The 27659-nt window shown below is 40.1% G+C and overlaps 1 protein-coding gene across 4 annotated transcripts in view; it reads left to right on the plus strand.

Annotated features, from left to right (window-relative positions):
• Positions 1 to 27659, plus strand: part of whrna (whirlin a) — an 82021-nt gene that overhangs the window by 11724 nt on the left and 42638 nt on the right. For all 4 annotated transcript variants that reach the window (XM_029838006.1, XM_029838008.1, XM_029838009.1 and 1 more), the window contains exons 2-3: positions 24758 to 24976; positions 27336 to 27461. In XM_029838006.1, the coding sequence (XP_029693866.1) occupies positions 24758 to 24976; positions 27336 to 27461 (345 nt within the window). The remainder of the gene's footprint in view (positions 1 to 24757; positions 24977 to 27335; positions 27462 to 27659) is intronic.

Here is a 27659-nt window from a genome sequence, read left to right on the forward strand (position 1 = left end):
ATCATATAATAAAAGTGAGATGATTATTCATTGCAATGTTTGAATAGGGAGCACATTCTGTATATTCCATCCTTCTGCTTTCTAGTGGCAATTACTGAGTTCGGGATCTGTGCATGTCTCAGGGAGATTTAGAAGTGAAGGACAACAGGGATGACTTTTGGGCTGATCCTTTATGTAATATATCTGACATGTTCACTCAGACTATCACACATCTCTGCTCTGATTGGTTCCTCGTAGATTAATCAAACTAAGCCTCTGTGGTTATGGGCACAGAACGACATTCCTTTTAACTGAAGATATTTACAGACTTAAAACCAGCCGCCATCAGATAATTGACTCTGTGTTTAGGAGAGATGCATTCGTATTTGTGGATTGAGCAGACTAATAATTGAGAAGAGGAGGAGGAGGAGGAGGAGGAGGAGGAGGAGGAGGAATTAAACAAACAGCAGGAGATTGAGTTGGAGTATTTCATCTACTCACAGCTGGTGTGTTTAGTGTGAATTCAATACATAATTATCAACAGTTCCCAGTCTTTTGCGTGTGCTTTGTTAACCTGATCAATGTGAACTCTGAAGGGGAGAGAAAGAAAAAAGACCCGAGAGCACTCGGTGTTACCAGTACGGCCTCACTGCTCTAATTCATTCTGGCTGTTTCCTCTTTAAGTCCTCTGTAGGTTCATTTTGTTGTTTGGCTCTATGTTTATGACTAGGATTTTTGAGATTTTTCAGCCTGTAAAATGTTCCAGTTCCGTCAAGACACAGTGTCTGTGTGTTCTTCTGGCACAAGCCCAGGTTGTAATGCAGGCCTTGACCTCAGCACATCGCCCCATTAACTCCAACTGAGTCTGCGCTTTTATGCCGGGATCAGCCGATTCAGCAAGCTGGGATGTACCATGCGCCTCAGAATGTGGTGCTTGTACCGATTCTGAATTACGGAATGGTGTTTTTTAGTTACCTATGCTGGCCCCTCTTCACTGGTGCTCTTCCCTAATGGAAACAAGTATGCCCTCTATGTGCCTCAGACCCAAGGTTAATAGGTCATTCTCCTCTTTTCTGCGACCCTATCCACAAATACATCCTCAGCTGAGTCACCACACACTGAAGTGGAACATCACGGATCATTTTGTACCTGAAACGGTTTTTTCTTCAGTTGGAACCGCACCAAAAGCAGCCCCAACCCGAGCTTTTATCTCTACTCTCCGTCAAGCAGCTGTAGATGTGTGTTCCTTCAGTCGTACCTGTTGTCTGGCTCTTGGTTCCGTCTCCTGCCTGCAGACATAATTAGGCCTCATGTTTGAAGGACCGGCTGATTGATTCACAGCTTATTAAAAACACATGAGAAATGAAGACAATAAAAGTTAATGGGGGTCACAGGTTTTGATTTATTTGATGAGGATTTTCTTGCCACAGTTCTATTCTACCAATTCACTTGATGTTTGCAGACGATGTTTTTTGCATTTTTCACTCTCCAACATGAGTTTTTATTGTAGGTCTAAAAAAGTTCTGTTAGAATACTAATTCTTTTCTGTTCAGTGCCAGATGTTTTTAAAACCAGCACATACTCCCTCCGTCCATTCACTCAACCACCCAGACCTCCCTCTACCTGCCTACTTCCTCCAGATCTTTGTATTATTAATGTATCTCCATGTTCTCTACCTATTCTATCCTCTACCTGTCCTCCACCTTCTCCTCTCTCTCTACCTAGCCCCCCCATCAGCAGGAGGGTCCCCCTACATGAGCCTGGTCCTGCTCAAAGTTTCTTCAAATCAAATCAAATCAATCTTTATTTATATGGCGTCTTTTACAATCAAAATTGTTTCAAGGCGCTCTCCAGAATCCCAGGGCCTGACCCCAGACAAGCAACAGTGGCAGGAAAAACTCCTCTTTAACAGGAAGAAACCTTGAGCAGGACCAGGCTCATGTAGGGGGACCCTCCTGCTGATGGCAGGTTTCTTCCTGTTAAAGGGGAGTTTTTCCTTGACACTGTTGCTTGTTGAGGGTCAGGCCCTGGGATTCTGTAAAGGGTCTGGAAACAATTTAGATTGTAACAGACGCTATATAAATAAAGATTGATTTGATGTGATTTGATGTTTCACCTGGGCCAGCTGCCAGACACAGTCTTAAAAAGTAATTTTTAAAAGTTCCATTTAAACCATCCATCATATTCTAAGCAGGGGAAGAAAATATCAAGATAAGGAGGTGTACTGACGACAGATGCATTTGATGGACGAGACAACAAAGACGCCACCGAAGGAAAATACAGCCAGCTACAATACAAGATTCGACAAATTGAGGGCGCAGCTGGATAAACTGCTGTTCCGGAACACTTCAGTGAACACTTGTTTGACTTCCATGGTCCAGAGAGTAGATAGAGAAGACATGACAGGAATTTAAAATAAATTCCCAGGAAAACTGAGTTTCTAATCTGGAGGAGACCCTACAGCAGGTACTGGAATATATAATCTACTGGACAATGGACACTGTCAACACCTGAGACTTTTGAATGTGCTTGAGAGAGAAGAGATACAAATGTTACATAGCTTTTATAACTTTTTGATTAAATTATATGAAGAGAAATGGAGACTTTTACATTGCGTTGGGCCACTTTGAGACGATGTGCCACATCTGCAAGCTGTAATATTTTAGATGCATCAATACCAGAAAAAATCGCATAGTCTGAGAAAGAGAAAGATCAAATGGGTTCAGAGTAGTGTCAAATATGTTGGTAAGAGAAAAACCGCACCGGTTGAACATTACAAAATTAGGTTATTTAGTCTATGTGCGGAGACGCTGATGAGTTTCAAATCTCTGGAGCGAGCCAAGGTAGGACTGAAAGGAAATTACAGGTTACAGGAATGACTTTTCTTCTTTGGTCAAAGCTCTTCAAGCTTAAAATACCACATTAAGGCAAAGCATTCGTGGGTCAGGGGTTCTGCTAGCGCTCTGCTAATGCATCACCTGGGTGGCCACAAAGCATTCCTCCTTGTTTACACATTCAAAATGAACATTAATGAAATTTAATCATGATTTATGTGCAGAAACTCTGTGATTAATGTGATTAAAAATGTGTGTGTGAATTTATTCCATTGTACTGCATGCCGATACAGAGTGGGGGTTGACAGCTCTAATTAGCATGCTCTCAATAGACAGGTATGTGGGGATTTGTATGGTGTTAAGGTGTCTAGGTATGAGTGTGAATGGATGTTTTTTCAATTTGTTTTTAAGTTTTAAGAGGTTCACTTTATGAAGCTCAACTAAATACCGAAAGGCAATATGGCTAAAAGCACTGCACAAACTCTCCTAAATTCATTTTAGAATGCAACCTGGCATCTAAATGCATTACAGATATGAGCAAAAAACACAAAGATTGATAGACTTTGTGTAAACTATCCTCTAGTATTGTTTCTTTTACATTTTTACCGGAACTATACCTTAAAGAGGGAAGGCAATGTGTGGGGAAGGCCTTTAAAGCTGCCTTTACCTCTAATAGTAAAGGTGTGGGAATATGAATAAATAAGATTCCATCGAAATTGTTTGCTCAACATACAGATACTTATGGTAGAACCTACCTCAGATGTACGTCCTTCCTAAGGAAAATTCTCTCTGCGCTAGATAGTTTGCACAGGAGTGATTATGCTAGGAGTGGATTTAAACTGTTTATGTAATTGAAATGATGAAAACATTAAATGTAACCAACCAAAAGGCTTAGGATTTATATCTAATATTGACTGACAGGATATATGTAAACCCTAAGATAGGTGACTGTTCATATTTCTCCCTCCCTCACCCTTTGAAGTAGGTTTGAACAATGAGCAGAATTCATATCATTGTTTCCGACCATGACATAATTACAGCCTGAATAGAAAATACCAAATGAAAAGTCTGAGAAGTTTATTAAAAATGATACAGCTCTATCCAAACCGATGGAAAAGTAAAAGGAGAGCTCTCAGGATAGAACAGAGATTGCAGGGATGCATTTAATGAATACAAAAGAGGATAATGAAATAAAAAACTTAGAACACTTAAATGGCCTCAGGACACAACAAACGTTATAACTTAGCAACAGTGCTCTAACTGAACTAACTGAATAAGCGGTGGAAGATGAAGATGAAGACAATATACACTAATATTGGAAACAAAGTTCCCAAGATTGACCCCAGCTCCTCTGAACTTTGCTTTTAAATGCAGTAAGCAGAGTGACTCCCTCATACAGCAATGGCTTAGTGATTAAATCCAATGATAAAGTTTCTTATTCTATTGTTTTATTGAATATCTATCAGAGGAAGCTGCAACCATTTGGTGAGATATCTGAAAAGAAGAAAATTATTGTTACATAAACTCAGTAGGGACTCTTTTATAAGTGGCCCACAAGAATCCAGAGTTTTGTTACCACCATTGTGTGATGGAAAGGCACCCAGGGTGTATTATTGCCTTTCTCCTGACTGCTGGCATGGACTCGATAGACCCTATAATCCTGATTAGGAATAAACTGCAGTTCACAGGAAATGACTGGACTATCAAAACAAGATTGACAGATTCTATGATATATTTTAGTTTATCAGCTCCTAGAGATATGAAGAAATTACTAATGGTATTTTTAAAAAATAAATAAATACTGTAGTTTTGAGTCCAAAATAGAACTTCCACAAATACAAAAAGGAATTTATGTGAGATGTCAAGTCAGACTAATACTTAATAACCATTTGGATTGGAAACATTCTCATTAAATCATAAACTCTGAACAGTTCACTGGTATGTTGGCATATACCTGAGGCCTGTAATAAATGCAAAGTAATTCAGTCCTGGAGTTTATAATATCATAAAAGCTTCTCTTTGGCAGCACCATCACCCTCTTCCTGTCCTGACTCAATACTGTCACTCTGTTTTCCTGCTTTCATGTGCAGTTTTCACTGTTTCACATCTGCCTCTTTACAAGATGGGGGCGCTTTCTTGCCTGTTCTTTCCACTTGACAGTGTTACATTACTTGGGAACATTGTTTGGATATGGCTAGTTTTCTAATCAGCCATGATAGTGGGATCAAAAAACTGTCATCGACTGTAAGTCATTGAACCAGGGCTCAGCAAATCAAGTCCTGAGCTCTAATAAAAAGCAATAAATTTGTCATGTCAGCTTTAAATGCAATATTGCTCAAATTGCTGTAGATAAAACAGGCTACAGACATAATTTAGCTACTGATTTTCTGGATTTGGCAGTAGTTGATTTAATGGTTTAAATATATTGTTATTTGTTGCATTGCGTGGAATTTTTCATATGGGATAAAACCTTTAAAACTAGATTGTCTGCTGAATTGTGTTATTTGATGACTGAACTGTAAAGCTTTAAACACTGTCAAGCTTTGTAAGCCCGACAGTCTGTGCTACACAGAGAGGATGTGATGACCACAAAGGTCATCCATACAGAGCCACTTAATGTTGAGTGCCTTTTAGAAGTTGAAGTACTAAAAGCATAGGATGAAAAAACGCACATGTGCACACAATACGGATAAGAATGTATGGAATGTGCTGTGGAGACATTGCGACATGGCGTACTGGTATTTTATTGATCTAGAATAATGACGTACTTACAAGCCTTCAATTTACACTGATACGAAGGCTGTTTTTGCTGAACAGTTTTAATTAACTGAAAAAGGAACCACAAAAATTTGTACCAGGTGACAAAATTGGAAAAAAGGTCGTCAGTGAGAAATGCCAGTAAAACCAAATGTGATAATTTCCATAAGTTTTAAATAAAGTAGTGGCGTTTTGAAGTGAATTTAAATGAAAAGATTCACACTCCGGGTCGGCTCCATCCATACAGGTCAGTTATCCAAAGCGTGATGTCACTTGGACTCTGTTCGGGTTCTTGAAGATGTTTTGTTGCTTCTCCTTTAAGGTGTCTTCATTTCTGTAAAGGAATGTGATCTTGAATAAGAGATACATATAAAAAATAATATATTTTGGATACCTGCAATGAATTACACATGTATGGAATCAGCTGCAGTTCCACCTGCACCTCATTGTGTATAATATATATTTTATTATTTAAACTATTGTTTCAATATTCATAAATGCAGACATCTCAAGCTCTTGGATGGCATAATAAACTGAAATGATTCTCTTTCTCTGCCTCACACACACGCGCATGCATGTCACAGACAGACACACGCACACACAGTGGGGCAACAGCCGGCAGCTAATCAGCTTACCTCTGTAAAAAAAACATGTCTGGATGGGGCTTTGTCTGGAAGAGGGCATTTATTTAGACTTATATCAACTGTCGTGATGGTGAAATTTCCACAAGAAAATAAATGCTTTCCTGTTGAAATATTTATACAGTGCCACTGATTAACGTTAGGGTTAGCATTGCTTTTCTTACTCCACTGGGAGTCTATTGCAATTAACACATGGAGAGAGGGATTAAGAGGATCAGTGGTAAACCTATTCTACAAACACATACATATGTCCACACATCTCATGACTCTCATGAAAGATTTCCACCCAGCTAATAGTGACAGATGTAACAGCCTCACTATCATATCTATCAAATTATTTTCAAGACCTTTATATTTCAATTCAATTATACTGCTATTTTGCATTAGCAACTACAGTACATTGTAAACACCATCATGGTACTCTGAGAAATAAATCTTCCTGTAGATTGTCACTGCATTTGTAAGTCTGCTCCACACTACCTGATAAGAAGACGAGGAGCTGGTGGTGGAAAACTGAAGCCCTCCCAGCAGTCAGCCAGTCATCCACAACTGGGGCCAGACTCAGTCCCAGCATGGGGAGCACAGCCTCCCTGAGAGCGTTTCCCACACCGTGACTGTATGGGCCAAATCTGAGGCCACTTTTCACAGTAAGCTGCAGCCAGCACTCCCTCCCACACATCACCAGTCCCCAGCAATGCCAGTGCCAGCAGCACGGCAGCTGCCACTAGCACAAGCACTGTGAAAGGACACCAAGTTGCTTTCATGAAGGCATTGAAAATTGCCTGCTGTGGGTACTCGCGTATGCTTTTGACTAAAAAAATGCTATATGACAGACAATACTATTGATTATGCAAATAACACTGGCATTGAATGTGTCCAATAGGGCCAGAAATCCTACCCCAGATCTTAAGCTATTATTCAGTAGGCATTTTTGCTGCATTCGGGCTTCACTGACAGTTTATCTGTTGATTGGATTGTGAGGAGGAATTTTCCAATTTTAATTGCCACCCGTCCATCAGCAGGAGGGTCCCCCTACATGAGCCTGGTCCTGCTCAGGGTTTCTTCCTGTTAAAGGGAAGTTTTCCCTGCCATTTTTGCTTGTTGGGGGTCAGGCCCTGGGATTCTGGAAAGGGTCTAGAAACAATTCTGATTGTAACAGATGCTATATAAATAAAGATTGCTTGCTTGCTTGCTTGATTGATTGATTGATTGATTGATTGATTGATTGATTGATTGATTGATTGATTGATTGATTGACAGGGAGCTGAAAGCTGTCAAAAAGTCCTGAACTTGCTTCCAACAAGCAGCAGAAAAACTGTTGACCAAATGACAGGGTGCTGGGGGAGATGGGACCAGTGATTTATGATTTATTCACGTCGACAAAGGAAAACCAACTTAGGTCTACGATATCAACCTCCTTAAAAAGTGAAAGGAGCGTATGGGGCCACCTGCTGAAGTGTCCCTCGTACGTCCGGTTCATGGAAGAAAATTGTGAGCATGACTCCAAACTACAACAACTCCTCCAGCTAAAAGTGAAGAAGATAGTTGATCTGGGTGTGATCAAGCCATGTGAGAGTTGTTCATTCCCGTGGTGATTGTGCCAGAGAAGGATGGCTGTGAACATCCTTGTATTGATGTCAGGAAAGTCAATGCTGTTGGCAGTTTTGATGCATAGCCCATGCTGTGAATGGATTACATGGTGGAGCATGTTGGAAATGCCAACTACATCATCACCTTGGACCTCTGCAGTGGTTATTGGCAGATTCCCTTGGAGGAGCCGTCAAAGCAGTACACGGCATTTTTCACACTATCAGGACACATACTGATTCACAGTAATGCCATTTGGACTCCATGGAGCACCTGCACCCTTACAAAGGTTGCTGGATATTGTTCTCAGAGGTTTCAAGTCCTTTGGCGCCACTTACCCAGATGACGTGGCCATTTTCACCCATTCCAGGGAGCACCATTTCATCACCTAGAACAGATCCTGCTGTGCACCTAAAGAGCATGTTTGACCATTAATGCGTAAAAATGAGAGTGGGCCAAGGGTGAAGTTCACTACCTCAGCTTCCAGCTGGGAGGGGGGACACATTCACCCGCTCATGGAAAACTTTGAGGGCATCGGCAATGCCCACACACCAGAAGACAGATGCTTTACGTCCTGTTTTATTTTTCCCTATCTGCTATAATAAAGTCTTGATTAAATTTGAAAATGATCACTAACTATTTAGACTTTGCTGACCAGGATACTTCAAAATATTTATTTTTATAAATATAAAATTTTATAAATTCATGAATTGTTTCCTTCTCACCACAGTGAGTAGGTCCTGGTTCTGGACTCAAGTATGGTGTCAGGCTGCCATTTATAGTGCCTGTCTGAGAGTAGGGACAGTCAGTCTTTCTGCTGTGTCATACCAATTGTAAGTACATTATAGCGTAAATACGTTGTTTAGCATTGGGACTCTTTGACTAGTATGCTTATCTAACTGCATATATCTTTACAGTAAACATGAGTGTGTTTAGTGATGGAAATTAAGGTTGGTATGATTTAGTGACAGGAGCCTAGCCTTTAACAAATGGAGCCTAGCACTGCCCGCTGACGGCCTGTGGTGCAGCACATCCATCTTAATGTCACTGGTGTATTTTGTTGATACTTTTTTTTCTTCCTTTTGATGTTCAAATATTTTTATTTTAATACTCTTAGCTGTCTCATTCCCAGATTGAGTGCAACCCCTTTTTTGCCAAGATCCTAACAAGAAATTAACAAAAAAGGAACAAAAAATAAACAGCCTCATCTGGTTGAATAAATACTGCAGCAGTTAAGGAACAAGGTTGTTTCTTAAGAAGCTGATATGAGACTTAAACTCCCACTTCGTCACATCAGCGTTTAACCTCTCCCCATTGTCACTATTTTAACCTTCAAAGTGACCTTGATTATCTCAAAAAATGTTATTAGTATTACTCTTGTTGTAAATATCTTTAAATCAGAGCAATCAATGTTCAGTAAAATTCTTACAAATCTAAATAAAAATATGCCATCTGAATGCAGCTCATGTCCACTGGCCAAACTAAGGTCTTTAAAGGTAAGAGTAAACCCCAGTCTGTCTATTGCATATATCTGGTGCTAATGCCTGCAATACATTGGCTGATATGTTATGAGGTAAGTTATTGTTTTAAGTAGGACATAAATTTAAATGTCTGGTAAAGGCTAAAACTCACATGCTTCACTATCAGCCTGATGCTATCATATGCCACATGTTTCAAATGTATATTTAAAAGCCCAATGCTATTCTTTGATATTATAATATATACTGTATATGTTTGTTAAAATATATATGTATGGTTAACCACCCTGTGTTATTGTCCCTAACAGGTGCAATTCCCCTTCAAAATGACCTTTTTGTCGCACTGTGTTGGCATGAAGCTAGTAGTGGTGCACAATCTTTAGTATTTCTGACAGCATTAGGTCATAGCATTGGATTATAGCAATATCAATTGTGATGTATTTTTGGACTTTTATCAGGTTCCCTTATTATTCATGGAAACACAGACAAGCCTGAGCTGTGCCCTTTGACTGTGTCTCTGTGAGAAATATGACTCTGTCTCTTATTCCTTTAATGCACCTACAGTATCTTTGCAAACAAATGCATGTGCAGATGCACATGTGCATCAATGGTATGAGGTTCAAAACTAACATTTTATTCAAGAAAATAATGTTCAGATTCAAGATCAGCACTTGATAAGCCTTGTATAAGTATTATATATTTATAAGTATTTGATAAATGTAACAAGTGTGCTACCCTCTACAGTTTGTTGCTAGTAGGGTGCTGCTACCACAGCCCTCTGTTAAACAGACTCTCAAGTTAAAAAGTTGCAATTTAAATGACTGATCCATCCTATAGTAGGATGGCACAGAAGTACCAAGAAAACCAAGGGTAGCAAGGAAAGTAAAACATGATAGATGTGAGACTTGACTTAATGGAGTCCAGTCACACTGTGCTCTCTAAATATACCCAGGAGAAATAGGCCAATCTCTGTTGGCAGCATATGTCAATGAGGTCGATATTTGTGCCGTGGAACAACATCCCTTTCACACCACCCATCTTGTGTAAGGCCATTAGGATCCACCAGCATGGTGAGAAATGGATTATGCTGCAGCAATATGGGCCATAAAGTCATGCTCACCTCATCACAATGGCAGCCAGTCATCAATACAAGTGCTCACATGTCCACAAAGGCACGCAACATTGGCATACAAAGTGTTACATGTGCTCTTACAGCCCATTTTTTCCCCCCATATTTTTTCCACAATTTGTACAGGATTGCATTTGTCATAGTGATTCATAGTGTCAATGAAGTGTGATAAAAGCCTAATTACCTTTCAACAATCACACTTGAAATGACAGCAGAACCCATTGACCCAAATTCTGATCGATAGGTGACGTGGTCATTGCCCAGCTTGTTGGGTTGCAGCCACTAATTTCTCCATCTTTGTCTGCATGTGTTTGTGTGCATTTGGGTGTCTGTGTGTAATTGTGTGTGTGTGTGTGTGTGTGTGTAAGATCCTGCTCACAGAGGCCACAGCTGTGAAAGCCATGGAACAACACTTGAGGATGCTGTGACCAATCACAATTTGGCGCTTGTTAAATGTGCTCAAATGCATACTTTAACCCAGTTTGTCTAAAACTGAATGGTAACTGTTTTGCCAATACGTCCCTGGTGCCATGATGAAGTTATTCGTTGGTGGCCATAATGCTAGGCATGATCGCATGTATGCACAACCTAAGACATAACTTGAGCGCACATCTCCAATAATATAGCTTAGAGAAGCCAAGCGGGGGTCAGAAATCATGCATCTGCATGTGAAATCCAAATATTTCTTGCAGTAAATATTCTGAAGCTCTACAATGAGACCTTTACAGGACAGTACAGATTACTACAAATCATAAGCCACAGTATAAAATATTTCTGCAAATATATTCATTGAATCAGAAAAAATTATTTCAGGAGAGAAATACAGTAGTATGGCACTGAGCTACAGTGAGGATGAATCATTACAAGGCAGCAACGCTGCAACTTTTCATAGTTGCAAGATTCATACAAAAAGATCTCGCAAAGGAAAACGTAATTCTGGAAAGATGAATATGCACATCAATGAATATTAATTTGCCATTCATTTCAAATGTGACATTTAATTTCCTCATCACCTGCAATTGCTGCTGAACGCCTGTTTAACAAAGGTCACTGAAGTATGTTTATCTTGTACCTAATTACTTACTGCGTCATGCATTGGATTTTCTGCATTCTGCAGAGCAGCAGACACATTCATACATCCCCTGTAACTTAATCGCAGGGAGCTTTGAGACAAATGTTCTCCAACGTTCCTCTCAATCACAATGAAGAAACAGCTTGTTTGAGACAAGGTTTAGCCTCTTAAATTCATCTGGTAAACGATGTTTATTTCTCTGGGAAATTGACCTAATTGAAAAGCAGCGTTTGCAATGCTTCACACAGTAGTGTGGAAATGGCATTTTTACCCTTAAATGTAATGATACTGGTCATTTTAAGCTATAGATTTATTTTTCAATTTAATTTCAATCCTCTCCTGACATGGAACCTTCTGGTCACCGCTATACTGTTACAGAATGCGTACAACATAATGTAACAATAAAATCATTCCCAGACAAAAAATGTATTACAGCAGAAAAATATTTAGAAATACATAAATGAAAGGCTGCCCCTTACTCCTTTTTTAAATGTTATTGGCATTTTCTTGTGATTATGAGGTATTATTTCATTATCTCGGCTTAACAGAGTGTATTTTCCCATGATAAGGACTTATCATTTTGTTATCTCCGTATCGCAGACACTCGTTCAGACCATATGATCGTCCTGATTTAAGCCTACAGCTTCTACGCTCTGCTCTAGGTGTGTCCCAGCTGGTGACATGGCAGTTCAGAGCTCTGTCCTAGCCCAACTAACATTGAGTACAAACGGAAAACAGACTTTGTTGAACCAAGATTGTTGTACTGAGATTCCACAATAAGATATAGAATGAAAAAAAGACAGGATGTGGTCGTCAAATCATCATCAGTTTTTAGGTGAGCCAATAATCATTCCAATAGAGAAAGCAATAGATCTGGTCATTAGACCTTTAGCAAATGCCAATTTTAGTGGAAATAAAAGAGGAAATAAGCATTTAATGCTTTGCATTATCTATATATTAAATGCACAAGTGACACTTTAACAGCAAAGTCATTTGTACAGTATGTTCATCTACTGGTTTTGCTGGTGCTGATGACTCAGAGCCATTGAGGATAACTTTTATAATCAGTGATAAGATAAGTGATAAATTGTGGTTTCTGACTTAGCATGCATTTTTTATCAGTGTATTGTCCTCTTGTCGGGACCTCTGTCTTCCCTTCCTCCTCCTCTTGTCTTTCTACCCCCCTAAACCTTAATTGGTACCTTAATTAACCTCATGTGTCTCAACTTGGTCTCTTTGCTCCCTTTATTATGTATTTAAACTTGTGCCAGACTGTGTTGTCCCTCTTGTCCTGTTGTTTGTATTTGGATCATTGGAAGTTGAGGTTTATCATGAGGCTTTACTTGATAACACGTCTATTTGAAAATGCTGGATTTGTTTTTAGCTCAGGTCCTGCAGAGATGTGCAATTTGATTAACTGTGGTCATTCTGTAGTGCGTCACACTGCCTGGCCTTCAAACCCAATTTCAAGAGCTCGCCGATGACAATTGTGCATTTGTGATAATTTCCAACATGCTCCACCATGTAATCCACATAAGAACTGAAACTTCAGAGGGGATCAATTGCTTTTTGGTCCTGTATAAGCAGATGGGGACAAGATGAGATTAGCTTGTATCATGAGTGAGTGTTCAAGGAGTGTTAGAAAAAGGCCTAATCCTTTATCCTTCACTAAAGATGAGGGGAGTTTTGCTGCTAACACTTTCAGAACAATGTTTATTATCCATAACATTCCCACTAAAACCAAACTACAAATGCTGAAAAGTTCAGCAACCCCCATCCCAAAGGGAACTTTGTATTCAAATCTGATGTCCTATTGTCAAGACACTCTATTCTAAAAAGCCCATTTTCTGTAAACACTGTTCATCATTGCGCCCACAAATGTGAAGCACTGCATATAAACGGCAGCTCATCTGAGATAGACACAAAGGAGAAAAATATTCTGTCGTCCGATAAACTTCCAGCTCAATTCATGTTGAAATAGTTTGAGATGCGAGACGACAGTTAAAGCACAAAGGCTCAATTTTCACATTAAATTGTGATGGCACCATCTGTGCCGCAAGATCCATTCAGAAAAAGTTAGCTGCTGCACAGATAATGTCGTTTTCATGGGCCCCTTTTGCGTCTTCCTGTTAAGCTGATGCGGCCCATCCTGTCCTAATCTTTCGAGCGATGAAACATAAGAACTAAACTTCTCTCTTGGTTCTACTACAACCCTCGATTGAGCTGTGTTGCATTATAAAGTTCAAGGCCTGTGTTTCCTCTGAGTGAGGAATACATCATTAAACATCATAAGAAGATCAAACCTGATATCTGAATTTTCCCATTATAGCACTCCCCTAGCTTGATCTCTAAACCATGTGCGGTACCCTGGAGCCCAAAGAAGCCTCCTTCAGATGGCTTTCTTTAATGATTTAAGGTCTACAGTAAATGTCAAGAGATCAGTGGATGATGGGGAGAAGGATCTACTAGTCTAGATAGTCAAAGATGGAAATTATGTCACAAGGTTGGATTGCCGTGTCAATAATCATCATTACTATGTCTAAGTAGTATTCAGTCTTTTTAAAAAGCTCAGTATAGTGGGATCTTGTGTTGACGTTCCTGATCTTTTCTTTTTTTTTAAACCAAAACCATTTACCATTATTTACAGTTCTATTTACCCGGCTCATTTATCCATTCATAAAGTCCTTATATGGCTGTTATTGATAGTCAGGTGTTTTATTATTGTTATTATTTATTCCTATTGTCATTTGTAAATGTTAATAGGTGACCATAGAGCAGCTGTCTTCTCCAGTTATGACACCATAGTTCCCATTCTGACATACTAATTTGTGTCAGGTTATACATCATCATTTTTGGTTAACCAATAAAACAGTGATGGCAACCCTAAAAATGAAAGTTTTTTGGTTTATTTTTCAAAGCAGACTGTTAATTGCAAGTGATGAGGGGTTACACGTGTCAAAATAGTCCAGCAATGACTCCAAACTTTGTGTTTCAAAACACCCTCAAAGGAAGTTTTAACTAGTTGTGTTCAGTTTAGTTATAAATGGACGGGATTTCTGTCTGACAGCCTGAACAGGGACGTAACCTGAACATGCCTATTCTGCTTCACAACCAATCAGGTACTCTGACAAAAGAATTTGGCTTTTTTCCTGTGTCAAAATTTGCATTTTGCCGCAGGCTTGTTGAGCCGTATCAGGCCCAGATGGGACTGTCCTCCTCTCTCTCTCTCTCTACAGGCCCATTAGTGTCAGACTCAGGGTTTTCAATTGGAGCCAGGACCCATCTGTTTCTCGATCCCCTGTCCTCCCACAGCTTTTTAGACCTGCCTGTTATGAATATGCGTGTGGAGGTGGAGGAAAGGAGCTTACAGTTGCAGAGACAGCTAACAACAGATACAAATAAGGTGTGGGTGTGTGTGTTTCCTGTCCCTGTCACCGAACATCTCCTTGGCAATGTCCTCTCCCCTGAAACATAATATCTTTAACATTTAGCAGTGCAATGGATGCCTACACTCTGCCACAACTTTTTCTCTGTTGAAAGATGTGGCTACATTACAGATGCCCAGGTTACCTTTAGGGTAGCAGCCTTGTAAATGTTGACCAGACTATGGTTTAATTTAAGACATCCAGAGCAGATAATTCACACTTACACATGATATTGCACTTTATTGACTCACTGCTACAGAGGTGCAGATGAGTGGTTGATGCAGAGACGCCATCGCAATCTTCAATATGTGTCTAGGAGAGATGGAAAGAAGTTCATATGGAAGTGCCCTAAGATTGGTCTGTGCAGTAGTCACCATGCTCTAGGTGCTAGAGTTAATTTTCTGCATAGCTGAGCACTGAAAGCATGAAAAACAGCTGTGCAGTGTGGTGTGCTGTTAAGACAGAGCCGTCCTGCAGGGCACGGGAAGGATTGTTTGACAGGATGGAGATACCCTGAAGAACACTGAGACCTATATTCAACCTGCGCTGAAGTGTTGGTTACTCACATACCTCTGAGAGTGTTATGAAGTGTGCAGAGGTGCGTGTCAGCTCAGGTCATCTGTCAAGCTCTGACTCTTAATAGTCATGACATATTTGACGATCCTGCTCCAGGTGTACTGTACCATGAGTTCCAAATCCTGGAGTGATGAGTGGACATTAGTAATTAAAGATATTACGTTGTGAACAAACACTGTAGATATGTTCCTTATAATGAAATTGATAATAAGATAAGAAAAAGAAGACAGCAAATCTGGGCAGGAAGTAGATCTATTAGTGAACAATGTAAATGGAGTGTACCAGTAGGGATTAGCTACATATTTATTTAGTAATTTTAATAAAATTGACCTTGTCAAAATGGAAGGAATATGTTTTATACACTGTATTGATACAAGCTTTTCATCATTGCCCTCTCATACTTATAATAATCATTTTAATCCATAACAATCTAATTCCAATTTACAGTTTGTCTTGAAAAACCCACAGTTGAATCTACTTTCAAACTGTTGTGTTGGATTTTTGAACAACTTCTGAATGTACCCAATCTATGAAGATTCATTTATTTTCAGGGTCTCCTCATCCCTGCTATTTTTATTTAATCGCATACACAAAATTAAATATTCAGAATACAAAGTGGAAAGATAACATGTAACTTTAATGAAACATTTCATCACGATCCCCATGTGAGGCCCAGGGGGATGAGGGCCAATTACAAAGCGTTCAACTTTTCAACTGAGTTCCATCTGCAGCTTCTTCATATTCATGGTGGGACATTGCTGGGATGTCTCTGTTTATTCAACACCACCTGTCCCCCTTTACCCAACTTTTAATTAGATCTCAGCTTCTTCTTGGTCTTCAAAAATGGTGATTTCTAAGTGCTGTCAGAGGTTTGTCCTTGGCCACCTTAAAAGCTTCAACGTGCACTCAAGTCAGGTAAAATGTTGAAATGACTCCATGTCACCTGTGGAGGATGAAATTCACCTCTTTGCACGGATTCTAATGGTTTTCCTGAACGAGTCCCTCCCTCTGCTGCCAAATCAAACCTCTACCTGAATGTGTGATGTATCAGCCTTGTCCTAATGTTATAGCTTTTTCTAATCTTCCAAAGACCAGATGTATCTTTAAGTGTATTTTTCAGTGTCTTCGCTTCTATGTGCTATAAAAACATGGCTTTGAAAGAGAAATAAGAAATACTGACAGATGTTTCTGAATGAGATTCTGGAGGGTGGGTGACTGTTTAAGACATCAGCTTAATATCAAACAAAAGACCCAATGCTATTTCCCTGATGTGCAGGGTGGCAGTAAACCGCCATCTTCCATGTGACGTGTCGCTGTATGCACAGTTCTGCCCCTTTCTTGTGGATTTATTTGCAGTATCTCCCATCTTCTCTGCGGCTTCGCTGCTCCCTGAGGCACAATCAAAGGCAGAACTGTAAATCAAACATACTGAAGATGTAAAGGTTCAACTGCCGCATATATTGTCTTCTCTGTTCTTGTGTACAGAGGGAAATTGTATTTGTTCAACCTGATTGGAATTCCACTTCAGTATTTCCTTCAAGTAAGGATAATGTCATGACATCTTTCAATACATTGAGATTTATCTCAACAAAGCGTAAAACAATGCAAACTTGTTATCCTGCATCATCCTTCTTTGCCTCCGAGAGCAACTTTCCTACATTTAAAACCAGCTAATTGCATTGATTAACATTAACTGGAGCTAACGTCCTCCACTTATATCACATTGGTGCCTTTAAAGCGCCGCAATCGCAAAGGTTCTTCTAGAATTACGACCAAGATCAGTTTAATTTAACTCCTGTAGGGAGATGGCAAGGCTTGATTCGAACAGAAAATCAGAAATTCTCTGCATGCCCTGTATGCATATGTAAAGGTGCGCAACGTGCCAATCACACCGACTACTCATGCTGCGGGTCCTCGGGCTGTGAACAAGCTCTTATCCAGGTAGCACCGTGGAAACGTCACTGTTCTTTTGATCTTCCCACACATGCCAACAACAGCCCGGTACACACTCAGTAAAAGATATAGAAGCTGTCATTCCTGTTTTGCAGGTATTTACATTTGAGCGTCGGGCTTAGAGGGTGTTTTATGCAATATTAAGATGTGCGTGAGGTGTTGTAGATTCTGTTTTTTAGTTATTTATGGGCGTAGCCTTCAGACATGTTTCGTTTGAAATTGAAAGAATTGTGCCTGTCCTGCTGGATCTTCATCCTAGCAACACAGACGGAGAAGCTCTTGAACGTCACCTCGTATGCTGTCATCTTCAACCTTGCATTAGCTAAACTGCTACTCTGATATCGCATTAGAAATATTCTTACCGCCCTATTTTTCACCACATTGTTACATCAGAAAGTGCTTTTGAATATATGTCAAGTAACAAGTTACAGTTTCTTATATTGATATTGACATATTCCTTTACACAGGACTAAAGGGGCTAATTCATATTTAATTGTAATTTTACGCAATTATCTTGGATTTTATGTGCAGATCTCATCTTAAAAAAAGCTGAATTAGCTGTATTATTCTTATCAATGAACTGAAGGAGTGCAAAACACCGTAAAAAGGTCATTTTTCAAGAAGCGTTAAAATATCAACTGATACGTTGTAATAACAATAACATAATCAAGGCCTAATAATTCATCTTCCCATGAGAGGGAGTGCTTTTGTTGTTGATCCTGGTTCCGAAGGAACCTGAATATCACATTTTTAAAGTTATTATGAGTCGTTTGCCACTTTGAAACAGAAGCTCCTCTAGATCACCACCAGACTGCCGTTGAATAATAAAAACACTTTTAGGAACTGTAGTTTACTGGTGGATGACCTTGAAAAATTCCAGAAGAGCAAAAAAGAAGCAGCTGTCATTGCAAACAACTGGCAACATGAGTAGAAGTTCCAATTACTTGAAGTGTAATGGAGAACTGCTGAGAGTCGATTTGTTCTGACACGTCTTTGATGTCATGTAAACCATCAATTCTTATAGCTTGGTCGCGTCTCTGATGACTCCCGATGGGACCTCAGTTTAAATGCAGAAACTTCAATCTGCATTGTGTGGAAGAAGAAAATGTCTTAATTGATCTGGTGCGAGCAGCTAAAAGGCCATCACCTCACACGTGCACCCTGAGCCCGATTAATATACAGACCTGGAGGTAGTTGAACGGTAATATGGATGATATAGTTGCTCAAAAGGCAGCACAATCTGCATAAAATAATGGTTTTAGGGCCACAGCAGCCATCTCAATCTTATGGAAAACTGCTTTTGCTTTGAATATTCTTGACTTTTGAAGGGACAAAACAAAAACACCAACAATCTTTGGAATTGGATGGAAAATACTGTCACGATATGTATTTGAAAATTCAAGCAAATCCAAGTTAGCACACAACACTACCAACCAAACCTGAACAACAAAAATTCCTGGATCGACAGTGAAAAAGAAAAAAAACTGTCCGTCGTGCTGTCGTTAGCTTAGATGATGAGCAAACGTCTAACGGTCATTTGATGTTAAAGACAAGTCTGACCTGGAAATTAGTAGGGTGTTGTTATAGGAAGACACCAACTCCCACTAGGGTGGGTTTATCTTCCGAGCAAACAGACTGGAAAGCTTCTGCTGTACATGCGGTTCCTTAATTTTAATTCCTTTAATTTTAATTAATGGACTTGCTGTGTTGTTGATGTTGTTTAATATTCATATAACTTCAGGAACTCCTTAAAAACTGCATTAGTGAACATCATCACTTGCAGCGCCACCTTTCAAAATAAACTGCACATATAACCGTATAAAGAGTGGTTTGCTTCACAATCAAGGACATGACCACACACATTATTGTCACCTACTTTTTTTGGTTTGGTTTTTTTGCTTTACTGGTTAACACGGACTAGCCAAAAAAGAAAAAATGTTTTTGTTTTTTCCCTCCATTCTTTGTGGTCCCATCTTATTGGACAACAGATGCCTGTCAAAATTAATTCTCTCCTGTCTATAATGGGGCAGAACCATCAGAGCTAATTGCCCATGTTTTATTAAACATAAATAATCAATACAGCTGCACTGTTTGATAGGGACTGGCAGATGCACCGGATCCCCAGTGCATACTAAAGTACTGTATTTATGGTCCACATGATGCCTATACAGTAGACTAGCTACTATTAAATAGTATACATACACATTTAACAGCTAGCTATGCACTTTATAGTTTTCCAATGTCATTATTTTTTTGCCCTTGGATGCATATTTTGCAAATGACCAGCTCTATTTCTATGTTTTGCGTTTCTTTGTATCTAATTACGCCCCCGTTCAAGCGCCCAGCAGATGACTAGCTTCCACAGGCAGCGAGTCGGCTTACACTGCTCTCATTTTCTGCCTTGTCTTTCTGCCCCCCCAGTAAATAACTGTGAAAGATGCCAGACATTGGTGTCCAGGAGGAAGCCCCATAAATAATAGCCAGTAAGAGATATGGTGTTCAATACGGGAGAAATGTGAGAGAGGAGAGGAGATATAGAAGGCATGTTTGATTAATGGCTGGGCTGAAGGAGTGGGAGGAGTGAAGATTGATCCATGGCTTTGTCAGCTATCTCAATACTTTTTCTCTCAAGTACTTTAATAATGTTTGCTGTGATTAAGCCATCGTTGTCCCCTTATTACGCTTCACTTCAGCATTTAGATCAGACCATGCATATCTTTTTTTCTGATCATTTTATTTTCATTTCATGATAAGTTCTAGAGTATCTATTTAAGAAACAACCTAGCTTGAAAGAGTAAAAATACATTGAAAGTTAGCAAATTAAAGCGAGGAGCCCGTCCTCGGTTGGTTCAATTTGTGTGAGAGGGGTGTTGTAAAGCCTTAGGAATAGCAGCTTGAGCATAAATTCAACACGGCACTCTGATTTTAGCTATAGAACTAAAATCCTGTGGACAGTTTATTTGAACCAATTGCTGTGGTGCCCAATAAAGAGATCAAGGTCAACAAAGGTTGTGTGGGTAGTTTCTTTGGCATAAAAAAGAAGTTAGCCAATCATCCATCCCCCTGTTTGTCACCTGGAATCCTAATTCGGTGACACCTGACAACAGGAACTGCATGTGTTTCTCTACTTATGTGTGCAGGTATTTCCCCATTCTGGAGACTAAACCTCCAGATATGTATGGAGGGTAAAGCTACAGTTTGTAATTAGATAGAACAGAAATCCCCGAAAATACAAAGCACGATAGTGAAGATCAGATAAGAATCATTACAGAGACAGTTGAACTAATTGCTTAATCAAAGTAGAAGAGATTAAGTTATTAGAGCTGCTGTCAGTCATCTTTCACGGTGGCCTCACACCAAGAAGGTTGGGGGTTTGATCCCCAGTTCCAAGAGACCTGAGTTAGTATGCTCTCTGTGGGTTCCGCCACCCTCCAAAAGCAGATCCAGTAGGTCCCGGCTGATCAACAGTGGCGGTGCGCCATGTTGCAGGCGCTCAGACCGACCCACCATCTGGCCGTGAATTTATGCCGTACAGTCAAATAGTATCATGTGAAATAAAGCATAGCTCTTCCTCCACATACAGTAGCCCAAAACACATGTACGGCTGGTTCTGATTTCCTGTTTTAGATGGTTTCATTCTGACAGATTTTCATTTAAATCGATTGTCTTGGAGCTAAGGAACAAAAACAGATTAAAGTCAGCAGATTTCCGATAGAAGAGACGTTCTGAGGAGCAAAGTCATTAGATTACATGTGTAGAAAGATGTTCTTATAGGTATGGCCGAATATCCATGCATGGATTTGCATGACAGCTCCAGTTATCCTCTTCTGCACGTGGATTGCAATGTGCTCAGGCTCATTATGGAAACTTAGAGCAGCCAGTAGTCATTGTGCTGGACCCTGGGATGCTCCTGGCTTATTTCCATTGACAAAGCCTTGGTCATCAGTATTGGAGGCTTAACACATAAGAACTTCCGTGTGACAGTTCCCAGAAACTAAACCAACGTGCTCCAGTGCCTGGACATCAGAAACTGAGTTACATATGTTTTTTTAATTAAATATGAAATATGTAACCTTTTTCCCCAAGCGTTAAACATGGGAGCTTTTTTTCTATTTTGCTTATTTTTATGAATAATTGGAGATGAGCTTTTATTAAGATTTTTTTATTTTTAATATTAGATTTTCAGGAGTAAATATTCATCATATCTTATTAATCATTTTTTCAATGGTCGCTGTCCACAAGTAGCAACACCAACATTTTAGTTTATTAAACATGGTCGATGTTTTGGTAGGTAACAATGGCTTGAATTAGAATTTTAAAGAGATTTTCATAGCTCCAATCAGATATCTCCAGGAACACAGTGCACACCTCTAAGATACATCAGAAAATTGTGTTAAATCTGCACATCAGTTGCTTGGATACACATTCACACCAAAATCATATCAAACAAGCAGATTTTACTTTGCGGTTTTTTGGTGTTGTGTTTGTAGCACTGATTAACCAGCAGCATGAGGGACCTTTGAAGGCTCCAGACCCTCTTTTAAGTGCACGTAGGAACATTTTGATCAAACATGAGTTTCAGGACCCGTGGGCAGTTGGGACAAATCCATGTGCTGATCAAGATTCCCAGATATCACTGAAGTTGCTACCTCAGCATGACACAAGATATAAACTGGGATTTGAACCGAGAACCCTCCAAATCTCAACCCAGACTGAGCGACCACTGCCCCAACGTTGTCCAATAAACTGCGTATTTCCACATGTGCTGTCTCATCGAGTCTCTTTATGAAATATTCATTTATCATACAAACCACTGAACATCACATCAGATATAATAAAATGAGTTTCTTAGCATCCGTTGGGGGGAAAATGCTAACTGCAAAGTTTTCTGGCTTCACCTTATGCCATGCATCTTTCAAACAGCAAAGCTTTGTTACTTTCTACATAAAAATGAATAAAAAGATGAACGAGCATAAAAACTGTCATGATGAATTAATATTACTGAAGCTTTTTCTATTATCTCTCAACGCCTGTATTGAAGACAAAAAACCTGCTAAGTCTTTTGGAAGGTTTTTACTTTTGAAAGTACATCAGAACGGTTTGAAGGGGATGTGGGCTGACTTCTCTTGCTGACTGCACCTTTTGCACGTGCTCAACACATAGTTTGTCAAAACTAAACAACCCAGAGGTTCATTCAGGCCTGGCTTAGGGAGCACAACCTGAAGTAGTGGTTGGAAGGTTGTTGCTCTCATTTCTTTATAGGAGGCTGCGATCCCAAGCCCCACGTAGTCTGTTTCATTTTGCAAGGCCTTGCTGCAGTGGTCTGGTGATTAGGATGATCTGTTTACGAGGCAGCGGTGTCTTCCTGTGTTTCTTTTACACGTGATTGGATTAAGGGCGATCCACTTTACTTAATTACATCTGATGTAAGACCTATACGTTTACATAACAGCAGCTGTGTTATGTAGGATGAGGTATCTTTATTTCTTTTTGTCAGCAGCTTTGATACGGAAATAAAAATTAACACGTTGCATAAAAAAATCAATGTCCATGTGTGTGTGTGAGTGTGTTAATCTTTTATGAAAGATTTCCTCTGGTGCACTATTATTCAAGTATTCTTGGCATACAAATAAAAATGAAATGTTCACAGCTGATTCAGCCTGTATTATCAGTTATTAAGAATTCATCACTGGGAATTTAAAACCCGTAGTTTTAAAAAGGGTCTCAAACATGTCTTTCTTTTTTAAAGAAATTTCTTCCTCTAACTGTTTCCTGTCTTTTTAAGCTTCTCTTTGTTTTGCAGCACCTGCCATTGATTATAGTTTATTACATCTATCCATTAACCTTGCTTGATCTTGTCATGTAGACTAGCTCAAAAAGTTGGCCGTTCATATTTCTTTTTGCCAGCTTTTTTAATTATTCCCTTATATGTTGTGCTTTTACAGAAAATGACTACGCTTTCACTTTTTGCACAGTCAGCTTTTGTGTGTCAAACGGATCATCTGGACTCTAATCAAAGCGTGTTGCTTCAGCAATGATTCCTTCTGTGGCCCGTTTACCTCAGGGCTACCTGCTGTTGCCGTTCCCCATTATATTATATATTCAATTTCCCCAGCACGTCTTGTTTTGCCTGAAAGCAGCGTTCAGCTGCATCAGCCCGATATCACAATCAGCGCGGCCCTCCAGGGACGACACATTAGGGCCACGGAGCCGTGTGTGGTTCGTCGATAACCACTGAATGAAATTTTTTCAAAAAGGACGCGACAGAATGTTCAGTGCCACAACTTCCTTTCATCCATTCATTTTCCACCATTATGTAGCTCCCTGTTTCTGATCCCGCTTCTCTGTCTGTCTCTCTGTCTGTCTGCCTGCCTGCCTGCCTGCCTGCCTGCCTGCCTGCCTGCCTGTCTGTCTGTCTGTCTGTCTGTCTGTCTGTCTGTCTGTCTGTCTGTCTGTCTGTCTGTCTGTCAGATGAGTCCTCCCAGTGATATTTGATGGCTCAGAAAAAAGTCTGTCTGCTGCTGTGCCTGATTAAATAAATGAAACCCCTTTTTGTCAACAAGACTGACTCACTGGTTTGACACATTAATTGTATCGTTTCTTACTTTCCCTTTTATTTTTATTTGATGAGGTTTTTTTTGAGGATTTCTCTGCCCTTGAGTATCAGCAGCTTCTCTGAGTAAGGCCTTCGTGCGGTGTGCTGGTGGTGCTGCTACACCTATTGTAGGGGATGAGCGGACGACAGTAATGACGGGTATCGGGCCATTCTGGGCTCTTCACTGCGGAGGTTTTTGTTCCTTATTATTGATTCGGCTTGATTGCAGCAGCTCGCGCGGCTGCAGTGGAACCGAGCTCTTTTGCAACCCACAGCTCTTTTGACTGTTCGGAGATACACAACGCTTGTCTTTTTTTGTCAACACACAATGTCAACAGAAAGGACGTGTCTGCAGCAATAGGATGGATGTCAGAGCTGTGTCAACTTTAGTTTTATTTTTGGAGGATGTTTGGAGAGAACAGTCACCTTTGTCCAGGCACTGGGTGATAACATGCACGGCACATATTACCATGGAATTAGCCTGGAAGATATAAAAGATTTAAGGATGCGTCTTTATAAAAGTCTGTGTGATCCTTTTTAGTGGGTCTAATCCGACCATGTGGTTCATCGATCTGCAGAGAGGCCGCATACACATTTACCAAAAGAAATGTATTCACATCAGTCAGCATTATTCTGCAATTATACCTTTGGTTGTTTGCTAATTTTGTATTTTTAGATGGACTAGACTGTAAAACAGTAGTCACTTGTCTGTTAATGAATTCTCTCTTCAGGTGCTGAAAGGCAATAAGAAACTTTGCCTGTCTGTGCGTTCGGTCGGACGGATTCCGGGTGGCTATGTCACAAACCACGTCTATACCTGGGTTGATCCTCAGGGTCGCAGTGTTTCCCCCCCACCTGACCTGCATGAGCATCGGAGTGCCACCCTAAGGAGAAGTGACAGCCAGAGACGCAGCAACATGCAGCTGCTTCAGGAGGGAGACGAGAAGAAGGTGAGGGTCTCGCCTCTGAAATCAATCAATAACTCTTTTTCAGTTGCACATCGCTGGAAATCAGTTGTGACATGAAAACCTGTGTCACATGATCATCATTGCTAAATCACGGTGGCAGTCATAACATGATTTACATATTCATACCTTCATTTGATACGTTTTTACTGCATTTGTATTATCAGCGTGTTCTTAGAACAGAAGCCACAACTGAGATCATAAACTTTTTTTTTAGGATATTTTTGAGTAACAGTTTTCGACATCATAGCCACTCAAAATGCTTAAATGTGCCCATGTACACTCAGTTATCAGTCAGGACGTTCTCCATCACAGGTCTCTACATCAATCAAAGCAACACTTTGATAACAGCTGATTGGGGGCATCAGCATGCAGCAGCAGAAATCCTCAGCCCTAAGAAGTGCTGTTAGCTGCCAGTATAAGAAGGCTGGAGCTGGTTATTACAGCTTTTCTCAATTTCCATCAAAAATACACAGTCCTAATCCTGATATGTAAGGTTAGTGGGCTTACCTCCAGTCAGAACAGAGTTATTAAAAGATTAAAGTTTTGACGCTACACGCTCTGAATAAAATCAGGCTTTTAATGCCAAATGTTACACTTAGAGGAGTTGGGAAATATGGGGTAAATCTTTAATTTATGAAGGATTTGCATATGGATGACAACATCCCAGATAACTTCTTTTTTCAGTTTCGGCTGAAACGTACACTTGCTAAACAATGATGATTGTTTCGGAATTGTCTGAATATACCAACTCCATATCGTCTTAATATGAGCAGTGAGAACACGATGGTTCTTTCTTTTTTTTTTTTTGATGGGTCAGCCTGTTCTCTTCTGAGATAAATAAACTCATCCAAACCAGAAACATCGTCTGAACGTTGTTAATGGAGACGCACAAGGCTGACAAGGTGACATGACCGCCACTGTGCTTTTATCTTAGCGAGCCTACATCATCTATCTGAAGAACAAGATAAAAACAATCTGGGCCTTGTCCCACTTTGGATTATGGAAGACCAACGGCAGGTGAGGTATGGATGGGGGGTCTAACCTCCCCCACCATCACTCCCAACACAGCCCACAGGGGTGTATTCTGCTTACCCACTGTAGACATGACTGCACCCTCACCTGCACCTCCGTTACATTCGCAGATGACACCACGGGTGTCTGATTTATAGAGTTGGCCTACAGAAGTCACGGGGGAGGGGGGGCCTGGTTGACTGGTGCAGGCACCACCACTTTGTTCTCAACACCTCACGCCTCTCCACATCCATGGAGGATGTGGGAAAAAAAATAAAGTTCCTTAACAAACTCTCATGGAGCTTCAGCATCTCAGGCTTGAGTGGAAAAAGCCAAAAGCTGTTGTTTTTTTCTAAAGCTAAGCCAGACCTATCTACCTGAGGCTGCTGTTGAACCTGTGGTTCAGCACCGAAGAACCCTGACAACCTGCGGATCTGTGTGGTCTACGCCTGGTGTCAGGCCAGCAGCACCTCCACGGACGTTACGCATATATAGAGGTCAACGCTGTTTCAGCCACGGCCATCTGGAAAACATATCAGGGCAATAAAATCTTACAAAAAGAACATAATCCCCCAAAAAACAGCAACTCAGGAAGAGTATTTTGCTCCAGATCACTGCCTTTCATTTCCCCCGGAGTCTAACAACATTCCTAATACCTTTCTTATTGTGATCATGAGTCACTGGAGCACCTTTCTCAAGGAGCTTTATATTAATGCACAATGATACTATGCCACTGTTGTGTTTGTCCTTTATCTAGTAAACTGATACTTCTTTGTGCCTGTTATTCTGAGAGAAAGGCCATTTTAAGACTCTATTCTTTGCATTTCATACGATAAGGTTCTCAGTAACTTCATGTATTGTAACAATAATTCCACCTCACATCCAGGAAATCTGCTGTGACTGATGTAATACAAAATTAATTAGACACTTTTTTCTTGTATTTCCTGTTGGTATTAGTTTTCCATGGCACCATGTTAAAAGGTGATTCATTATTATAATTCATTATATTTCATCTGCTCTGTTTTTTTATGCGGAGCGACTCGAATAGGCCAATTTTTACATTACTTTGGTTATTCATCCACTGACAAATGATTCCACCAGCATAATCAATAATGGGTCCTCAGATCTAAGAGGGTTTTGCCATTTTTTTGTATTTTATCATTTTCTCTCAGCCCTTTAAATCAGCCCTTTTATCGAGCCTGGTGTATTATGCTACACTTCTCTGTGCTGCTGTGCACAGCTCGACACCACAACAAGGTCTGTGCAGTTACAATATTCGACAAATGGAGATACTAAAGATCTGCCTTTATCTTTTTTAATCTCTTCATAGGTCAACCTGGTTTTGGATGATGGACGGTCACTGGGACTAATGATCCGAGGTGGAGCAGAATATGATTTGGGTATTTACATAACTGGGGTGGACCAAGGCTCAGCAGCAGAGTTTGGGGGACTCAAGGTATGACTTAAAGCATTTTTAAATCTTTCACACAGCTACTTTTACAATTGGGCGTGGCTACATTTAACATTGAGTTTATTTTTGTGGAAAACCAGGATTGGGAGAAGTTCTGTGTTCAGATCTTTGGCATATTACCAGACAGAGCCTATATAAGAATATTTGACACTGGAAAGAGCCTGTCCGAGGTCCCTGGTAACC

Source organism: Takifugu rubripes, chromosome 6 (assembly GCF_901000725.2).
Source record: "Takifugu rubripes chromosome 6, fTakRub1.2, whole genome shotgun sequence".
Taxonomy (NCBI): domain Eukaryota; kingdom Metazoa; phylum Chordata; class Actinopteri; order Tetraodontiformes; family Tetraodontidae; genus Takifugu; species Takifugu rubripes.